At 40.9% G+C, this 22,387-nt stretch overlaps 1 protein-coding gene across 2 annotated transcripts in view; it reads left to right on the top strand.

Annotated features, from left to right (window-relative positions):
* The window catches only part of MLF1 (myeloid leukemia factor 1), a 122,046-nt gene that overhangs the window by 28,250 nt on the left and 71,409 nt on the right, over positions 1–22,387 (top strand). The window contains exons 3-4 of one of the 2 annotated variants that reach the window (XM_086944223.1): positions 9,863–9,949; positions 19,737–19,865. In XM_086944223.1, the coding sequence (XP_086800349.1) occupies positions 9,863–9,949; positions 19,737–19,865 (216 nt within the window). The remainder of the gene's footprint in view (positions 1–9,862; positions 9,950–19,736; positions 19,866–22,387) is intronic. The other variant, XM_086944224.1, reaches the window with a different exon arrangement.

Raw genomic sequence — 22,387 nt, 5'->3', positions numbered from 1 at the left:
CCCCTGGTACATGTAGCACTATTTACTGGGGACCTACAATTAAATTAAATGTGTCAGTTAGGGGTAGACCAATTTTACTGCTGGAGATGCAGAGCATCCTAGGAATGGTCCGTTTCTGGTGCTCTTTCTTTCCTAATCTGGCAGCCCTCACCTAACCCCTCCACGACCTCCTGAGGCATCCTCTGCGTAGGTCTATGACCACAAAAGTGACTTGATAGTGGACACTGCAGTGAATGATATGGAATTCTTCTTGTGATGTACTCATTAGATCTGGATGTGATGCGGATGAAGTGTCTCAAGGGCAACAGACAAATACACGCTCCTGTGCAAGCAGGGTCTTGTTGGTTGAAGCCAACACAACATTTCAGTCCTGTCCACTACTTTAACTTCTTCCTCCACAGCAGGTTGTTTATAGTTGTGACACAACTCGCTTCAGTTCCGACACACCCTGTGGTTCCTAGTAAGCCGGGAATGACACTGAGTTACAATTAATTATCTAGAAGCCTGCTGTGGCAGTGCGGGAAATTTACTCTTTCAGCACCCCATTGAATCAGAGGTTTTGTCTAGTCTTCATTAACAACTGACACTAACATAGTATACCTTCTGTATTACTCTAAACAAGTTGGAGGATGAAGCATGTGGCTCATGAAAGTCAGTGTGGGGTGGTGAAACAGCAGGCCATGCTGAATTACATGTTCTGGTTGGTCACGATGGAAGAGATTTTAACAGAGTATGTCACATGCCAGGCCACAAGGATACTAGAAAGGCCTAATTGACTATGTTCTACAAAAGGGCATCACGCCAGTTATATAAATATTTTTTGGTCTTTGAGAGGTGAGGGAGTGTTGAACAGTGGGTCAAATATATATCTGTTAGTGGATGAATATTGCAGGTACCAAGATGCCATATTTCCTTGCTACACAGAATCAGAGACCGCGCTTCTGAAACTTTAGACAATATTAGACACTTGTGGTGTCCCTGAGTAGTCTTAGAACATCCGTTGCATATGGGACTCACGCATAACCACAATATGCTGTATTGATAACCAAGTCAGCAGGGAAGTGCAGAGATAGAGACCTTGAACAAGGTCAAAGTGCAAAGGCATTACTGGGCAGCAGAAAGCTCTAGAGATACTTCAGTTGCTGTGAGGATATCTCACAAACCTGCATTTCCTCGTGGATGATCACCCGCCTCATATATTGCATGGTCAATGAACATCCTGTCATCAGTCAACTCATGGACTCTTTGAAGGCTGAGAATTTAAAAAGGAAGAGAAATGCTGAAGCAAATCATTAGACGGCTTGAAGCCATTCGATGTGAGAAAAGGAGATCCTTTTCTTGTGAGAATTTGATATCCTGAGCGAAGGATGAAAATTGAACTGCAGTCCCTAGAAGTTGTGTGCACAGAGGGCACTATTATCACGACCACCCGGGGAGACCAGATGGCCAAAACTAACTAGTATTTAACATGGTCTAGCCTCAGTTCACCCTAACCCTACTGAAGTATTGTTCAACACAGTAATCACTGAACCAGAACCCCGTGGCTTGGAAGGTGAACAGCAATCAAAAGCGGCTTCTATTTGATGGCCTATCTCAGGCCTTTAGTGGGATGAAAAAACTGGGGGGTCTCCCAAAGGGGAGTGAGTGATATAATTAAGGGCCTGGCTTAAAAATGCGTAAGCTAAAAAATCTGTGCTTAGCATAGTGTGCGGCGTGACTGGTAGTTTGCGGTTTCTGTCATTGCATCCAGATAAATAATACAACAAGTAACTTTACCCCTACAACAAGACAGTACTATTGGCTTTGTCAATGGTTGGAAATTACTTTAGCCAAATAAGTAACAGCTTTGGCTTCGTCGTATAGAACATTGAAAATGCGTTATTTCTAAAATGATGAAACTGTGAAAGAACTAAAACGAGTCTCTTTGAAGTTACATCAAAGGCAGTGAAGGGTGACACTGCTGCAGAGTTCAGGTTTATTTTTGACCCTGAGGATGAGGGCAAAAATGGGGAGCCCAATAGGGTCCCGTCTTTGCACCTGCTTTTTAGAACTGCCGGTGCTCAGCACCGACAGGACCAGGCCCACTTAAAGCCCTGCATATGGACCTCACCCCTTGTATTAGTAGCACGGTTTTAAAATAACCAGGCTGCTTTCAATCAGGGCCTAGTGCACACCTACTTTAACAACCCTAAAAAGTAATATTATTCTCCTGAAAGAGGTACAGCATATAAAGCATCCTCCCTACCTGCTAGGCAGTTGTCTGCCTGAAAATGTCCACATTTATATATAACATTTAGCTTGGGATTACGTTTTGTCTGCTTACTTGCAATTGCATGCAGGTAGAACTTCGATAGCGAACATAGCTTGGAGTTAGCAGTTCTGTACAAAGTTGTATAGGGGCAGTACATGATTATTTACATAAGCGGGATGCCTTCTTTATGCCTGCATTAAGAATGTATTGTTAGTATGTAGTGTAGAGAAGAGCTGTATATATCTGCAGTGCAAGCTCTTGTCAGCTGAGGCATGCAGTGTTTTTTAGGCTGTTAGAATACATACAAAATGCACAGTGTTTGGGATTCAAATAGTTATTCATCATATAATTTCAAAACAGTGTGCTTCTCTTTCAAAGGCAGTGTTCTTAGAAAATGTGCAAGGTACAGCTGGTTCGGTGTGTTTTAAATTGGACACTCATGTGACCATTTCCTGGAAGAGCAGCAAATCAGTCTCTGTTTCAACTGCTGTGTGTGATGGAGAGGGATTCCAGAGCAGTGGGTGAAAATAGAGATGGTGTTTATAGCTACATCTATTTTTATAAAGGTTGCAGAATATAAGTTGTCTGCTGTGAATTTATTCGTCTTCAGACTGTTCTTAATATGGTCGTGGTTTACTTATAAATTAGCTGCAATGACTAGAAGTTGTTGAGATTGTAATTTTGAATTGGGGTAGCATAATGTTATATAGAAAATTTAGATATGATTGGTAGATGCACATTTTCGATTCCATTAAATGTTCATCAGGACAAGGACGACATCTGCCGCACCAGGTAAATACCTACATCCATGAGTGCGGAATTGACTGAATGTGGTAAATACCTTCAATTACTGATTTGTCAGGGGGGGTGAAGCATACAATGCTTAAACAGTGTTTACTACACTTTGCCACACGAATTTGTGAAGCTTTTGTAATTTATTTCCGTCTATATGCACCCAAGCAAAATTCACAAGGTTTTTCCAGGCACAATCTAAACTTGCAATTCCAATATATGGGCAAACACTAATATTGACCATGTATCAGAATGTAACTCCCTTCTTTCTGCCGTGATGTTTTGTATTTTAAATTATAAACAAATCATTTTGAAGTTAGTTGATATATTTATTTTAACTGTCATAACCTAAAATTACGATACTCCTCGCTGAGGTGACTGGAACATGTAATTAAAAAAACATAGACTTGTATCTTACCTCTGATTGACTGCAGAGCAGAGCAAAAAGTCTCAAACGCCTGACATATTGACTTTGCCAGTGCTTTTCAGGTCTCAGCACAACACTCCTAGGATTCAGAGCAAATCAGTTAACCTCCCCATGCCGGAAAAAGAAAAAGAAAATGACCGTTGGCAAAAATCCTATAACATAAAGGGCAGTTGTGCCCATGTTGTAGTGAAAATACAATTGGACGCAAGTATCATTTGTTGTCATAATAAACATCCATTTCAAAGGAGAAAAAGGCTTATTTGAAGTGCATGCGACATAGTAAAACATGCTACAAATGGCAAGAGGTTCACCAAGGACGATAGGGAAGAAGATTAAAAGTAGTACTTCAATCACAGCATGATCAGTGGAAGGGCAGCAATCAGGCTGAAGCAATCAGTACTTGTTCTATGCTCCAGCCGAAAGAAGAAAAAACCAAGCCTTCTCACGTGGGCTAATTCAAAGGCAGCAAATAAGAGTGGCCATGATGCCAACTAATTCTAAGTAATGGATGGACTGCAGGTCCATTGTTGTATACAATATCTCTCACAAGTGAGTGCATGCAACAGATTTGCTCTCACTGACGAGTCTTAAAAAGGATAACACTTAATTACAAACAAGCCTTTGCAATGCAATGGGTCTTGCATTATTAAAGTTTGAGCTATTGGCATTGCTAAATAATGCAACACCAATAGCTCAAACTTTAGTAATGCGAGACCTATTGCATTGCAAATGCTTGTTTTTGAGGGGGCCTCGAAACTGGTCTCTATCGGGTTCTGTTTTTTGCCCTGGCACAGGCGGTCTGTTTTTTTCCGGACTACAGTGTCGGCAAGCACATAGGTGTCCGCGTGGTGAACATTGTAGAGGAATGGATAACCTTTAAAGAGAGTCATTTTCTCTCTATATTGCCCTTGTCTTTTTGAAACTCAGGAGCAGCAACATTGTTTTGGTGTCAACAGGGCTTTAAGTGGATTTTTTTCAATATTATATATAAGCCATAGTTGCTGCTTATTTATCTTATGCAACCAACAACCACTGACAAAGCCAATAGTCCTGACTTGTAGGTATGATGTGCGTTGTTGTATCATGTATCTGGACGCAATAATAGGAACACCCAAATACAAGTTGGGCGGCACACTGTGCTAAACACAGATTTTTAGCTTAAGTTTTTAAGCTACGCCCTTACTTACATTGACCACGTCCCTTTGAGAGACCCCCAGTTTTTTTCGTTCCACTTCACAGGTTATAGTTGAGACCATGAGCTAGATTGTACTCATGCACTTGAATAACATGTGATACAAATATCCAACTTAATGGCATTTATCAACATTTGAAGGATGAAAGGCTAAGTCAGCCCTGCCAGATATGAACCTATGATCTCTTATCAGGCGTTTAGCACATAGCAATCTTAGCAGCACTATCATAACAGCAGCAGACATAACAAAGATGTATTTAATTGAGCATGAAGAAAATACAGGGCGAAATTTAGTAAATGGCACAAGCTAAAAACAGCTGACAGCATTTTTCTCTATAAAAGACAAATAACATTAAACGGTGTACTTATTTATTGTATTTTGATTAATTCAATATAGAAATATAACCCATAAAATAGCAGGTCCATGGGCAAAATGTTGAGTCCATTCACTGCGGCTCTGATGCTTCATGTTCGTACCTGACTCCCTGGTGTGACCTTTGACGACCTCGCTCCACGGGCCATGCCCGATGGCGTTAAAGACCTGGATCTGCAGTTCATACTCGGCCCACTGCTCCAGGTGAACTCCCGCTTCAGCCTGTCGTTGATCACCTGTGTAAGCGGCGGTCTCTGCAGGTCAGGCCGCCAGTACTTCACCCGGTAGCCCACGGACTCCAGGGTGCCGTTGTACTACGAGTCGGGCAAAGGCTGAAGGGGAAACCAAAGAAAGGTGTTATTCAAAAAGCTGTGCTCGGAAACCTGCGTACATGACACTGGGTATACAGACATGCAGCGTGACGTGAGGGGATTGTAGGCATTAAAACACCAAGAAGGCCTATATTGAAATCTAACTCCACTCGTGTAAGGTGAAATAAAAAAAATACTCTATTTGGGCGACAAGTAGCAACCTTTGGTGAACCTTGACCTTCCCTTCCGGGCTGGGGGGGTCATATCACTGTGTTACTTGGTAACTGAGAGGGCTGAAACCAGGCGTTCTGCCTGTGATTGGCTGAGTTGCTATGGGATTGCTTGGCTGGCCCAAGGCGTTGCCGAATGATAAAGTGGATCGCATTGTGTTTCATTGCAGAAGACAACTGAATAGATTGTGTGGGGTAGTGATGTCACAGCCGCCACCAGAAATGTCCCTTTAGCAAAATGGCTTCCTACGCACTTCATTTTTAACAAAGAATGAATATGTAACGGATGAACGCACTTAAATCGAAGTAAATTGTCAAAATACAACACATATATTTCAGTTTTTTTCATTTGACAGAGACTCATAAGCATTTCATTGCCTTAAATCTTAAAACAACAAGCTGTTCCAACTCACAGAAAAACAAAAAAGCTTATGTGAGAGGGAAAGCACAGGTCTACAAGGAAGCCTGAAAAGAGTGAAATATACTTTATCTATAGTCTCTCATACTTTCATATTAAACAAGCAATGGCCGTGCAGCCTCGAAAGTGACACGACCGCGCAGCCTTGAAAGTTACAAAGGCTGCGCGAAAGTGAAAGGAAACCCGTGGTGCACGCGCACCACAGAGGAGCAGGGGGAGGGAGCGCGGCAGTGAGACGAACGCGTGCTGCTGCGTGTGCTAGACACGGACGGGAATGGGCGTTGCAAAGGCGGGGCATGCGCCCGCCTTTACCCAATCGCATGATTTTTTTTTAGAAAAAAAAACACATGAAGGGCAATGCCTGCCGGCAAAAACCTGATCACACTTCCGAGCATGTGGTCAGCTTTCAAAACCCACTTACAAGAGGTCTTGCGCTGCGCGAACAGTCTGCGCACCGCAACGCTAGGCGAGAGACCTAAAAAAATATATACACAACAAAATTACAGTGATAAACAGTGTCTTCAAACTTTAACACTCATTTTAAGTACTGTAGTCTTGGTTTAGAGTTTGTCCATTAAAGTTTAATTATAGGGTCCCACAGAAAGGGTTTTGTTTGCATTAACAATAGTTCCCAGAGCCAACAGTTCAAGTATCCTATATGTGAAAATAGGCAAGGGAAATGTCCCTAGTTAATCAAACACTCCTCCACACTCTATATGTACATAGCCGATGTGTTTCGGCCTCCATCTTGTTAATCTGTTTTGTTTCTTGTTCAAGGTTCTGGATCTCTCCACCATGATCCTAAACAAGATCAAACCCAGTCAGGTGTAAAACCCCCAAAAGAACCTAGCAAAGCAGCTAAAGTTCCTTTCCATTTATATATTAGTATATCTGTTTTTGTGGTTGCTAGGACATGGGGGATGCTGGTTTTTTATCTAAGGGGTAGCTTGGAGATTCTGGAAGTGCCCACCCCTCATACGAGTCGGTATAGGGTTGAAAGATTGCAGGAGAATTCTTCTAGTGTTTGTGAAATCCATGTATGTTTCCAGAATATGGATCAGGTTGTGATGCTAGACAATATTGATGGCTTCCAAGAGGACATGCAAGACCAATAGTCAATATATCACCATTGTCAGTGATAAACTATGTAGTATATATCTTTGATAGTTGCCATCTTCTACAACGTAGTCTGTAGATACACTTGCAGGCATAGCATGCAACAGGGTTTTGCTGTTGATGTGGTTAGTGCAGATGGATGGTAGTTGCTTTCTTAATAATGTTCTTGAGACAGGAGTGTTTGATGTGTTAGAAAATGGTAAGTCTAGGGGGGCGGTATTTGCTTTACTCTGAAGTGGGGATGGTTAACCTCTTTTGAGTGTATACCTAGGTAATTAACTTGTATGATAGTCTCTTAGCTGAGAAGGGATGTCTGTGTCTTTTCATAATGGGACTTACAAAATTCTATGCCCCTTTCCAGTGGTGAACCCATTTGAGATGTTTGGGGTTCTTGGAACTTAAGCCCTCATAACTTCCTTCCACAGAAGTTATCCAGGCCGCATATTTGTCCTTTCCCTCACATGTTGGGGATTCAAAAGGCACCAAGTGTTTGTTTATTCTGCTGGAGGGAACTGAGAAAATAGCAAAAATGTAGCTAACTTTAGGAAAAAGTGCTGTGCAAGAAAAATTGTGTTTTTTGCTTCTAAAAGTGCTATCAACAAAAGGTTTGCTGTGCGATATCTCTTGTGGTGCTCCTAAAGAAACCAAACATTGAAATCGAAAAGTGATGTAAGTAAGAAAAGAAATCCATATAGGTGACAATGTTTTCATCTGTAAATTTGCTTTGATGGCCAATCTGCAAAAGTAATATACCACTACTTCCATCAGATTCTTATTGTTGCAGGGGTATATCATGTTTGTTGGTGATCTAAAAGCCTGAATTAGTTTAAATATCATAGTTTTTGATAACGAGAGTATCTGTTCACAAGATTTGTCATAAAATCATCAGTTGTTATGTTATGTGATGTTACAGAAATTGTTAAGCGCACATACACCAAACCTTTTCGTGGCTCTAGGGCAGAAAATAGCTAGTCAAGACAACCTGCTGAAGAAGGAAATGCTCTAATTATATGTTTGTCGGAAAAGCAGAGTCTTAAGAGATTGTCTGAATTTATTGTATTTGGGGCTATTTGTATATCAAGAGGAAAGGAGTTCCTGCTACGGGTCTCCGGGGGCCAGGACAGAAATTCTGGCCCCACCCATTCTCCTTTTTTTAAATTCAGGTACCAACAGAATATTCTTAGAAGAGGAGTGCAGTGTCCTGTTGGGTATGTATTTCAGAAGTCGAGAGGTAATAAGGGCAAGATGTTTACCTTCAAAAGCTTTAAAAATGATACACCCAGTATTAGAGACAATCATTTGCTCCATAGGGAGCCAGTGGAGATCCCTTAGTAAGGGGTGATATGACAAAGTTTAGGCTGCTGAAATATCAGAGGAGCTGCCTGATTTTGGACCACTTGGAGCCTATCAAGGAGGTTCTTGGGAAGTTCAACGTAGAAGGATTTGGAGCAGTCTAGCTGAGATATGGCCAAGGCAGTGAAAACCTGGATAAGACCATCAAAGGTAAGAACTTGTAGATTTTTCTTATCCTACTGAGCGGTAGGAAGCAGGAGGAGATCACTGCACCTAGTTGGAGTTGGAGTTTTATTCATAACTCGCCATCAATGAAAACTCCTAAGAGTTTTACAGATTTCTATGGGGAAGGTGGGTTTGCCATGTCAGATGACTAGAAGGATGCATTCCAGTAGTCAATTTTGTTTTTCGTGATGGCAATCTCGATTTTGTCCATGTTGAGTTTAAAATGGTTGCTGTTCATCCTATTGAGGATAAAAACATGGTTTTAAAAAAGTTATCATTCGACATAGGGTAGTCGTAAAACTTAAAAAGTAGTTGCATATCATCAGCATAGTTGTAAATTCATGTTTTAAGTGCATGAATAACAGGATGTATCAATATATTGAAGAGGTGCGGTGAAAGGGAGGAGGAGCCCTAGGCTCCTCTGCCGTCCAGATGGACTTTTGATGCCCTAAAAGAAGTAAGACATACTGATTGGGAACGTCCTTTTAGGAAAGATTTTTTCCAATCAAGAGCCAGGCCGTACAACCCTGCAGCCTTAACACGATCTACCCAGAGTATGATCGACTCGACCGTGTTGAAGGCCGCTGAGAGATCTAAGAGAACTAAGGCCAGGTAGTGTTTGTCGCATCCCCGATGCATATCGTCGACCACAGAAAGATTACTGATTCCATAGAATGTGCGGGTCGAAAGCCAGCTGGCAAGTGTCTAAGAATTTAGATTATTAAAGAAGGTAACAGAGACCTTGTGCTACATGCCCTCCTGTACTTTTGCTAAGAAAGGTAACAATGCTATCAGGCAGTTTTTCAATGCAAGAGGATCCTCAACGGCTTTCTTCTGGAGAGGAATCGCTACAGCATTTTTAAAAGAGCTAGGTAGTAGGCCTTGACAAAGAGAAGATTTAAGAAGGGACAGAGATGGACCAGGGAATGTAGAGAACACCTTAGGATATAAGAGGGTCAAGGATCATTAGGCAAGCCTGATTTTACTTTAAACAACAATTCTATAAGAGGCTTGTTACTAATAGTAGGGAAGGTGGCTAAGGTGAAAGGGTTCTTTGCATTTTCATCAGTTTTAAGTAGAGACCTGGCTACCGCAGAATATCTGGGTGACCTACCGGCAGGAGTGCATTCATTTTCTTCTTTATGTTTTGATGATTTGTTTCTCCCTATTTACTGGTGAAAACCCAGTTTTTGTCTGCTAAAGAAGTTAATACGTTTGTGTTCATTTTGAACAGGCTATTGATTCCACGGATCCTTTCCAGGCAATGGATAATGTAATGGCAAACATGAGAAAACAAATGTTTGACGTACCAAGGAAAATTGTAAGTGGTAACATTTACCATTGGGAAAGTGCATGGTGTCATTGTGTATTTTACCTTATGGCTTACGTCTTAACAGTTTTGGGGAGGTTTCTCCTTGAGTTGTGATGCAGATTAACCTACAAGCCCACCTTTGCTGAAAATTAAGCGTGTTTCGTAAATGACATTTTTTTTTTCACAAGAGCTTTACTAACTGGAAACAAGAGTTTCATATGGCTACCTTTTCGGTCATGGTGTATAGTTTATTCCTTAATTCATTTCTTAGAGATGGACATGTGGAATTTTTCACTTGATCTATTTTGTCGCATGTGTTAGTTCTAAGAAGAAATACTTAAATATCTTATTGGGTATTTTTAGTTTGGACACTGAAAGTTGATGATGAAGATCTACATTTTTAAATACTTTTGTGCTTCTACTGTTTTCTGGAGCTATTCAGAAGCACTTATTTGCAAAAGAATGGCACAGTATTTCTCTTTGCTTGTTCACCAGCATTTTCATACTTAATGCTGTTGAATTACACACATGCATGGATTTATTTGGAAATGACTGTGGTGGTTCTGCGTTACCTTGATGCGTGTTGTGCAGTAAGCCCTTCTTAATTTTATAGTTTCGGAATTTGTTAGTTTAATTTTATTTTCCTTCGACTTGCAAGCTATGTGCCAACTCAGAATGCTTTGGATTCTATTGTTCCTTCAACATACAGCGAATAATGAATTGAAGACTACAATTACTGTTTCTGCATGTATAAATGCCCAACTGACGAAAGTAACGATACACGTAAGAAGACGAAAATATTCTGTCATGAGCTTTACATATGAAAGCCAAATAAGCAAGCCATTTCATATGGTGCAAATACATTCCCCAATATTTAATGTGTGGCTGTGCTTCACAGTGCATCAGCTGTATTCTTTGTTTTCAAGCAGCAGCCTTATTTGATACTATGAAAACATACTTTTACATATAGCAATTAAAATGGTCATTGCTTTGCATACAAATGAAAGGTACAACCCATAACCTTGGATAATAAAAAGATCATGTGTAGATTACACAATCTCATGGTGCAGGCGTATTTCTGTTAAGCCCAGTATATACTAAATATGTCTAGGAGTGCATTAGGTCATGTAAAAGGCATCTGACGAAAGTGTCCCCTGAGAGCCCATTCTGAGCTGCCGGTGTTGCTAGCCTATGGGGAGCGCCTGCCTTCACTTTTGCACTATGAGACTCATACTCCTATACGTAAATCAAAGAAAAGCTAAAAGAATCACTGCAGTATAGCATCAGTTCCATACATTATCAGGGCACTTAACATTAGCCACTGGTGAAATGTTGGTAGAATTAATGACAAAAGAATACATCACAAAGCTTATTCCATGGGGGACTCGTTGAGGAAGATGCTGTCATCTCACTGGACGTCGAATGGGTAGGACACTGTCTTATTAATTGGAAACACTAGTACTCTGTACCACTGACAACGATATTGGTTGGCAAAGCTGTGAAGAGCTTTACACTACAGAGCAGAGTAGACTCCTTGCATGAGGAAATCCAATTGGTAGATGTCAAAATGTTGAAAGAAGGCCTGACGAGTTAATCCCTCAAGAAGAAGCCCTTAAGTGTTCATTTGCTCCACAAGTCCATCCTGAAAAAACCAGGAGCCCCAAGCAGAAAAAAAGAGATAGAGATATTAAATATGCTAAATCTAAAAAGACTGAGCTCTTGTTAAGGACACTTCATGAAAAACATCATTGGATACTTATATTACAACTTTCCCTGCAAAACCGTCAGGTATGGTCTGCCCATTGGGCTATAACCTGACATTTCAGGAAGCGCCAACTTCTGAAGTAGCTAAACAGAGTATTCTGTTACCTCTCTGCTAAGAGCATTGTCAAGAACTTACATGAAGACTGTACCGATCTTCATCTTCAATCAAGAGCTACAAGATTGCCACTGAGATTTTGCCCCCTTTGTGAGTTTTTAACTGTATTTGGTTGCTTTAGATACACATTTTAGGGACCATGATTAATTTTAATCATTAACACAAACTTTACAATAAAGAGTACCCTCCATACCGCTCAACCTTCTTGTGCCAGGATGGGCACATTGATAATGTGATTGGAAACCCGTTTGTAAAACTGGCTAAGCACTTCTGTATGACCTCTCCTTTTGGTTTTCTCCAAGTGCTTATAGCTCCATGCTTCCAGTCATCTTGGGTAGCATTGTAGTGCTACTTTTGCCCATGCCATTTAACCAGGACAGAATTTCATTATGTACCTAGAACTATAGTAAGAACGGTTCAGTACCTTATTGGAATAAGATGAGCAAAAGATATGAAAGCTGCCCCTAAATAGAACAGTGAGACTCCAGCATCTTCTAGATGAATCTTTGTTTCTATTCCCTACCATCTAACCCACCTCTGAAGCGAGATGTAGAGATCAGACCAAAGTACAGCCGGAATTCCGTTCTTCAGTGCAAGGCATGCCCTCCTTGTGTTCACACAAGAAAAACTTACCATTCATTGTGAGTGACTGTTTGGGCCATGCCTTATAGCATCTTATTTTTACCTTCATGAGTGTTGACTTCACGTGTGTATATTCTTTCCTGCTAAGTAGTTAAAAATATTATTTAGTGGTTGCTGGTGCCAATACAAGCTGAAGGGAAGCCCAGTAAAGTTCCTCAGGATTGAGAGGTACGGGTATAAGTCCTTTGGACCACACTGATTCCGCGGTGGAGCTAATTAATCCTTTAATTTTGAGTGTAGAGAAGGAGACATTGTCTAACCTTACAATCATGGTTAAAATTGAGGCTAGACTTCTAGCTTACATCCTCATCTTCGTAACTACAAGCTACCCTCTCAAAAAGAAACACAGAGAGAAATATCCCTGTAGCACTTACTGTCCTCCACGAAGCCCTAAGGCGAAGGTGCAGGAGTGCAAAGATGCTCTGCTGCCTTCAAAGAACTAGAATTGAGTTGAGATGATAAGTTGTCGCACTAAGGTTTGAATGTATAACTAGAAATACCAATTTCACTTTAAAGGTAACTTCATCATCTTTTTTGCTATTTTTAAACTGATTCTCCACATTTCCCGTCCCCATTTTAGAAATAGAATCCCAGCCCCTCTTTACCTGCATAGGAAACTGATTTCTGTTTACCGTGCTTGTATGAAAGTTATTCTTGTAGACACTTGCATTAAGCAGCATGTGCTTGAAATTGTACTATATTTAAGTTCTAATGGTTTTTACCCTAAAAGTTTCTTTCATAACAAACACTAAAGCTTGAAATATTGAGGCGCAATCCTGACGTTATTCACTTTTTTTATATCTATTATATATGTATATTTTTTTTAAAACTTTTATTGTACCTTTACAAAATTACACAGCCATTGGCCTACAACCCAGAGGGCTGGCCACAATCATTCATTGTTGGATATATTGCACCAGGTTAAGTCCACAAATTGGTTACGTTGCTTAGAAGAAAAATGTTTACTATAAGACAAATTGAAAGGCACATAACTAGCGATACGTTGCTAATCAATAGAGGTTTTAGTTTTCTATTTATGAAAACAACAAAAAGAAAAACAACAAAGAAATCACATTGCGGTCATCAATGAGTAATTAGTGATATTTTAGCTGAATTTAAGGGCTACCCAATAGTACGTGCCACTGTTTATATCCGTTGAATCAAACATGTAATGAAATGTTGGCAACGCCTATGCGTCCTGCACGTGACTGTCCATGAGTCTCGCCCTCGTTTACCCTCACTACCTATCCTCCGGGACTCGAGCCCCTTCCCCATTCCCGATGGCCTTTTCCCTCTGCAACACCCTCAGGGCACATCAGCCTTCCTCCCCCTCTTCGTCTGACTCTAACGGGTCTTCCTCCGGCAGAGGATCACAAATCTCCCCTCTATACACATTCAATGGGGTCCAGATTTTGTTCCATTTCCCTGGATATGCGCGACTCAAGTATACTGCCCTCTCTGTCACCATCCCCTTATCCATATTCATGCACCACTGTGATTTCGTTGGTAGATCCCCCTCTCCCCAGCGCTGTGCGATATCCCGCTTGGCCACTATCATGCCTAGCGTAACCCAATGTTGGCCACTTCTGGACAGGTCGTTTGGTCCCCACACATTTAAGAGACATTTTCGCGGCTCGGGGATTAGAGAGGTTTCCAGGGTCTGTGACACAGTGCGCATTATTTGTCTCCAATAGTCTTGGGTGCGTGGGCAGTCCCAGATTGTGTGAAAGAAGGTACCCTCCTCCCCACAGCCACGAAGACAGTAAGGGTGTTGTGCTCTGTGTATGCGGTGCAGTGTTGTTCTAGTGTAGTATACTCTATGTAGGACCTTGAGTTGTACGAGCCTCAACCTGGCTGAGATGCCAACCTCTCTGGGGGATGCAAGTGCGCCTCATTCCATTTGTGTTCGTCCAGGGCGTCTACTTCCCCTTCCCATTTATCTTTCAATGATGTCAGTGGGTCAGGCAAGTTATTAATAAGCTTGCGGTATGTCAATGACGTCGCTCGCTCAATCATAAAGTCCGTGAGGAGACGATCCTCCATCGGGGATGATTCTGGTATTGTCTCCCCGGGGGGATGGCAGCGAGTAACGCATGACGTATCTGGACGTAACTGTATGATTCTCGTGGCCCCAGTTCATACAGTTCCCTCAGGCGGTCAAATGTTATTACCTCTCCCCTTTCCCACAGGTCTCCCACCGTGGATATCCCTATGGTGTCCCAGTGTGAGAAGCCCTTGCTGTTTCTCATATTTCCCAAAGCACGTGAGTCCCAGAGCGGGGTGAGTTTGGTTATTTTCCCCTTCCACCCCAACAGAAATAGCATTGAGTAGGGCAGCTCTTGCTCTCGCAATGTCTTTTTCACTTCTAAGAATGTCCTCCTCCGTCGCGATACCTCAGCCGTGTAGTCCGGGAAGAACGATATCCTTGAGTTTTGAATTTGGATGGCCGGCGCCACTCTGGCCGCCTGAAGGATGGTGTCTCGGTCGCGAAAGTTAAAAAGTCTTGCCAGGATCGGTCTTGGCGAGGCCCCTGGTTTCGGTTTTCCTCCTGGCACTCTATGGGCCCTTTCCACAGTGAAAAAGTTTGAGAGGCCCTTGGGGGCAAGCTGGTTCTTGATCAGGTCCTCCACGTAGAGATCCATAGCACCCGTAGTTTCGGATTCCGGAACTCCCAGGATACGGATGTTGTTCCTTCGGGAGCGCCCTTCATGGTCGTCCAGCTTCTCCTTGAGCAATTTGTTATCAGCTTGCAGTTTCTTCATTTCCACCTGCAGATCCGACACATCTTCCACCAGGGATTTGGCTACCACCTCCATTTGCTTCACCCTTTCACTCATTTTCTGGAGGTCTGCCCGTATGAGGGTTAATTCCGTTGCTGTCGCCCCCCACCGTCGCTTGCACTTGGGCCAGGGCGCTTAGCACATCTTCCAACGTGGCTTTCTTTGCACCGTCTCCCTTCGTCTCTTTACCCAGGGACTTGCGTTGTTCCATCAGGGGGACAGACTGTTTTTCATAAGCAAATTTATCAAGCTTAGCTTGGGTGGAATTATGCTTAGACCGTCTGCCCGCCATGTTCACACACCAAGAAATGGCTCACCGTTGAGCATAGCCTGTGGTGGTATTCTGCCAGGTGTTTCTTCGACGAGAGTGGTCGATGGGGTCACCCGGGTTTCGATGGTGCCTCGGCTACGCAATACTTCGGCTTTCCGGGCTGGATCCCCACAGACGGGTTTGCACCCCTTCCCCAGTCACGTTGTTGGTAATAGAATCTGTCGTCGAGCCTGTTGAGATCTCGGCACGGGCCGCCCAGCCTGTTATTCGAGGGAGTTTGTGCCCGTTATGGCGTAGGCTATGCAAAATAGCGGCGTCGTCGCACTTTTTTTAGGCTTCGATTTCCGTCAGTGTTGCCGCTCCCCGCAGTGCTGCTTTGTCGTGGGGCGATATATATTGCCCATGGACGGTCTGCAGGGACATCAGATTCCCTACTGCCGTTTTTCGCTTGGTCGCACTTCCGGTTGGTTACACTGCCGAGGCCTCACTTCCGCCCGGGCATCGCCTCAACCAGCCTCCGCTTCTTTTCATGTGCCACTAGGCCTTGTTCGGTTGTCGTCTTTTCCACCAGTTCCCAGTGCACCGCTGCTCCAAAACTTCTCTGCTAGGTGCCGTTCGGTCACTGGACCGGGGTCATCCCGTCTGGGTTCGTTGTTGAACGGATAGGCATGCAGATTGATGCGGGATGCCGCCTTACTCCAGGAGCCTCTCTAGTTTGCTGCCGCCATCGTCGGCTGCTAGCCACGCCCCCCCCCCCATCTATTATAATTTTAATAAAATTGTTAAAGACTTCTCTCTGTTTACAGTATTTACAAAGCTTTTATCTAGTGCCTGGAAAAATGCCTAGTGGGGGATATTACTCCAAATCACTCCAACAGAAATACATAACATGATTGTGTAGCTTAAAGCCATCGCCTTCACCCTCTGTCCTCTAGCTATTGTGATGTAATTATGTGGGCTAGCCCCTCTCCCCAGTATTCAATAGATTGGTGGTAGAGCTGGATTTCGCTGAAGAAATTGACCCTCACAGCTGCACAATGTTTGCACGCTCGCAGGCAAGGGGTTTTTTTCTCCAAAAGATGTACATCATTTGTCTTGAAACCTATATAGTCAAACAATTGTATATTTGTTTTTTTTATTTTACAATCAGTTGCCAGGGCCACTGGCTTTGTTCAGCAATAGAGGACCAAATAATGGCACAGGGTTGACTAAATTATGCGGAAACAAAGGCAAATTATGCTGCAAGCAGACATTAATATAGTTTGGGAAAATATTCTACCATATTAGTACCTGTTTAACATCTAAATGCTCCAGTCAGCCACAAAGTTGACCATGTAATATTTGCATGGTGTCCCCCACAGCAGGGCACCAGGTGCAGCACTTTTGTTTAGTAATCTTTGAACCGTTTGATCCAGAAACCATATTTTTGGAGAAATCTGCAAATTGTGCTACAAATCGTGGCTTATGAGGCAAATCTGGTAAATCCATAATTATGTAAAAAATGTCTTGGATGCCGAATCCCATATTTACAGCCACCCTGGTTATAGTGCATCCCAAACAACAATCCTAGATTATGGAGAAAATAGTAATTCCATATACCTTCTAAAAGTGCACACCCATAGAATTCTACTATCGGGTGACCTTTCTCCCCTTTATTTGTTAGCAAGGAGTGTCCATAACTTTGAACTAACACTTTAGCCTCCTTATGCAGGATTATGTACATGGGTAAGGAGAACCGAAGTATTAAATATCCTGCATCTTCTGAGTGTGTGAATCGCAGCCGTTCAGATTTTCGGTATTTGAACTAAATATTATGTTGTAAAAATCGGGATACAGAAATATCTGGGAAAAAACTAACGGGAAACAAAAATATTGTGATGCAGAAATACCCTTGCCAAGAATATTGATTTTTTTGTTTTTACGTAAGTAATTTAGTTGTTAATATCATTGTTGATATAGTTTTCAGTAATATAGTTGTCAAAAATATATTTTTTAACAATCTTAATGAATTTTAGTTCATATATTAATTTTGTGGTATTATTGTTCCTATAATTATTAATCCCTCTTTAAATGTAGTTTGAATTATTAAGTGATTTATATTTTTTTATGTAATTGCTAATAGTAATTTATAGTTAATGAGTTTTAGTTCATATATTAATTTTGGGTTATTATTGTTCCTATAATTATTAATCCCTCTTTAAATGTAGTTTGAATTATTAAGTGATTTATAATTTTTTTATGTACTTGCTAATAGTAATTTATAGTGTTGTAGCGAGTTGCTAGGTTTGATAGGGGCATAGAGTAGGAATTATTTAATTGATAATTATGTAAATTGCTGTTCGGTTTGTAGAAATTATAGGGTGGGAAGTTCATTAAGTAATAAGTAATTATCAGTTATTTATTAATTGTTTATTTGATAATTATGTACATTATGTAATATTGATTTATTTTAGTTCTATTTTAGCTGTCGGTTTCTTGGTTTGTCTGGCATAGGGTGGTATGTTAATTAATCATTTAATTGATTATCAATCATGGTAATTGCTTTCCCTACTGTTGCACAGACTGTAGTGGTAATAGTAAATCTTACCCCGCCAAAGTCCAACTCTTTTCCTACAGCTGCACAGACTGGAGTGGATTAGTAGATCTTAGCCCTCCGAAGTCCAATGCTTTCCCTACTGTTGCACAGAATGGAATGGGAATAGTAAATGTTAACCCTCCGAAGTCCAATGCTTTCCCTACTGTTGTACAGACTTGAGCGGGAATAGTACATTTAATCCCTCCTAAGTCAAAAGCTTTCCCTACTGTTGCACAAACTGGAGTGGAAATAGTAAATTTTACCCTTCCGAAGTCCAATATTTTCTCTACTGTTGCACTGACTGGAGTAGGAATAGTAAATTAAACCCATTCGAAGTTGCACAGACTGTAGTGGTAATAGTTAACTCAACCCCACTGAAGTCCCAATGCTTTCCCTACTGTTACACAGACTGGAGGTGGAATAGTAAACCTTACCTCTCGTAAATCCAGTACTTTCCCCACTTATGACCTGTTTGGAGCTGAAATAGTAAATGTAACAACCCTGACATCTACTGTTGTATAAACTGGAGTGGGAATAGTATATCTATTATTCCCAGACTTCTGTACTTTTCTCAATACTGAATTATAAAATCTAAATATTTTTTATTTTATATATATATATTTTTTATAATACATGTCTTTTGGGGATTTTATATTTTTTTATATTTAATTAATTTTACGATGTATTTAAGTTTGGCAGTTGATATGTTTATATTTTTTAGATTTCATTTATACTATATAGATATATATATATATATATATATATATATATATATATATATATATATATATATATACTTTTTATAGTAGCCGTGGAGTAAAGAATCTATACCATCGATCTACAGCATTCAGTATTTTTGATGTTCTATATTAAACTAAATCGATAATTTGACATGTTACCAAAGTTTGCAATATGTAGCCCAACAGCCTGCTTCCAATCCCATTCCGTAAAGGTCGGACCTTGTTGATGTACAATCCACATCCTCACCCCTAGGCTCTCAGCATCTACAACATTAATAACCAACTTGCTTTTCAGCGAGGACATTAAAACATTACTCTGTAGATTATAGCTTTAAGTATTTACAAAACCTAAGCCTCTCTCTCCCATTGACACATAGAGACCACCTAATTTTTTAACATTATGTTCTTCAAATAAATAAACTTGTCTTATATTAGAAATTTCTGAGGAAGCTTTTAGAAGTTTTTTTTACATCCAATCTAACTTTTTATGACTTCCTACAAAAGTAGATCACATTATGAATTTCTAACACGTCATTCCAGCTCTGTTAAATCTCAAATAATTTCATTTACAACTTTTCGATGTTTTCTCCTTTACTGCCTTTGCCAGGGCTAGCCCAGCTCCAGAAGCTTTTTAAATCCTTGGCTTCTGATAGCTCAGGTACACAGAACCATTTAAAGAATTGATGAGTGAGCTCACAAAAGAAATATAAGTAGAAGTTGCATTCTTCCTTTTTGCCTTTCACTTGTGTGATTAGAGTTGAACTTAACCTTCTTAGCTCATATCCTGACACATTTACATTGTTAAGTGGTTAATGTATCTTAAAAGTACTTTTCTATTCTACTGCAGTTGTGGGAATCTTACTAACCACCTAAAGCTTTAACTTTAACAAATTGAAATCATCCTTTTAGGATTTCTTACCAGTTGGACCTAATGGACACTCGTTCAGCTCTTCATCAGTAATGACATACTCCAAAGTCGGAGATGAACCACCCAAAGTATTCCAAGCCTCAAGTGCAACACGGCAAGCTCCTGGAGGTGTAAGTAAAGATGAAATAATTGTATATTTTCGTAACTCCTTTGTTTAAAGTTACTAAACATACATAATTATTATTACATTTATACATAATTATTGATACATTTATTTCGAGGAAAGAGTAAAAGTAAATTTAAATCATTTGGAGCGTTTGACATTTAATTTGGAATTGATTATTGTAAATGACCTATTATAGCACATATGTTGACTGTTTAATGCAAATGTATCTTGTTTTAGAGATATAAACCATTGTCTCATGGTTTTTCGACTAGTCCCGATTGAAAGAGACTCAAATTTATCAAGACTGTTTTCATATTACGCCAATGCATAGCATATAAATCAATACCATGATTTCAGCCTCTTTATTAGATCCTTGAAGCTGCAGCAACTGCTTAGAATTATCAAAGGTGAGATTGCTTGTGTTTCTGACTAGCCATGATGTTGATTGCTGGGTCTGTTACGGAAGTTGCCCTTAACAGTTTCCTCACTCTGCAGTGCTTGGTTGAGGAGTGAAGCTCTAGTTTAAAGTAGGTCTTCTAAAGTTTGATCATAGAAACGGTATGACACAATCATTACCACGACAATAAAAATATATTTCCAGCAAGGCTTATTTCTTTCAAAGGATATTCTTTAATTCATCACCTTAATATTGTAGACGAGTAAAGATTAGAAGGCATGGTGGTAGTCTTTATCTAGCTCTAACTTTTACAAAGTTTGTGACAGCAAAAACCATTGGCCATGATTGAATATGTGGTGTCTTGACCGACCCTGTTACAAAAGAGAGATGATCTTGGGTCTATAAATTAATATCTGTTAACATATTCCTTAAAGGGGTACAGGGTCAATGGTTGTGGTCACTGAGAGAGTTAGTTTCGATACTGATGGAGGTCAGGGTGGCTTCCTGCTATGAAACTGAGCTATAAGAGGGGCAAAGTGTAGAAACTGAAATACAAATGGACCCAGTGGATTTGGGTGCCATCTGGATGCATGAACCACTGCACAAACCTGCAGTGTCATGGAGACCCCCTTATATGACTTAGGAGCACTTTTTCTAGCTCCAAGACAAAAGGCTTTTGACTGGTCTTTATTCATGCCGGATCAAAAGTTGGCCAAATGGTAGCAGTAAGTAAAGGGTAACAGTAGTAGTGCTAGGGATGGTCCCCATAGTTACAAAGAACACACTTGTTTAGGGTAGCTTACTTGCTCGATAGAGTCGCCACTACTGGGTGTAAATCAACTGCTTTTGTAGACACGCTCTTGGAAACTCTCCTCTGTCTCTATTGAGGGGTCTGGAGGGCTTTTGCTCACTCTGGGTTGGGTCCTGTGGATTCTAAAGCTGACTGGGATTTTCCATGGCAGTGGGTAAACACCGCATATGAAGAGCAGTTTGGCGTTTGGCAGAGATTTAGCCTGCATCCACATTCAGGTAAGAAAGAGAGCCGCTATGCAAGGCCAAGGTGGTAACTGATCAACTTCAGTGAGGTGGACATCTCAAAGCTAGGTGCATTCTCTGTGACTGTCCTGGCCATCTGGTATTAGGCATAACAGTTCCAGAGGCCCTTTTTCATCACAATAAAATGACTCCTTTTGCAGGAGTGGGAAATGGTCTGGCCAGTGGTTTTCAAGTGAGCAGCAGCCATCCTCCATTTTATTAAGCACACTAGCAAATTGAGTGGGTTGTCTAAAACTCACACTAGTGAGGGAAATCTACCCCCAGTGCTGAAGGTCAGTGTAATTTTGTTTGGGGCCAAATAGACATTGCTTTTCTACACCCACCAGAAAGGTTCCTACAAGAGGGGAGTCCTAGAGGACGTGATCACGACTGTATCCTGGGAGGTGCCATTGTTTTGGTGGGAAGGACTGCAGTTGGTGTTTCATAAAGAAATGTCATGGGAACTTTTATGGACGTTGTCAAAAACAGCAAGTTGGGCATGCTGCAGGAACGGCCATGCACTCTGGCTATTACACAAGTTTAAGTTCTCATTCTCTTCAATATAGTAAGATGCAGTAAACCTGGTGGATAAAAAACATGAATACGCCATGATAATTTATGCCAATTATGACTATCCATCTTTTTCTTCAAAGATTATTAGCGTTTTCGGTCAACTTACATCTTCAAATAGAGCCAGTATGTCATCCCCAAGTATTTGTACTTTGAATTGAGACTTCCCCCTCTAACAGCACATTAGCCGGTGTCTACTCCATCGATAGGCATTAGTCCTGTGTGGAATTCTAGGCAAAGGGATACACCAGGACACTGCTACTGTAAAAAATACAAGGAGCCATGCCAAAACATGTAGTGTCTGGCAGACCACAATTTTAAATCCAGAAAAGCTTGTTTCTGCCTCTGTTATTTACAGCTCTTGGAAACTGCATAAGTGTGATAGGGAGCTCCATTTAAAATAAATTGTTATTCTCGGGCAAAAGTAGCAAAGTCTCATTTAGACCAGACTTGTAAAGCCTTTTAAGGCGTTGTGTTTTGCACAGCAGTAACAGGTAAAATTGATGATACTTGGAAATAGCCAG

Source organism: Lissotriton vulgaris, chromosome 11 (assembly GCF_964263255.1).
Source record: "Lissotriton vulgaris chromosome 11, aLisVul1.2, whole genome shotgun sequence".
NCBI lineage: Eukaryota > Metazoa > Chordata > Amphibia > Caudata > Salamandridae > Lissotriton > Lissotriton vulgaris.
Note: the sequence above shows the minus strand (reverse complement) of the source record. Positions and strands in the feature narration are given on the sequence as shown.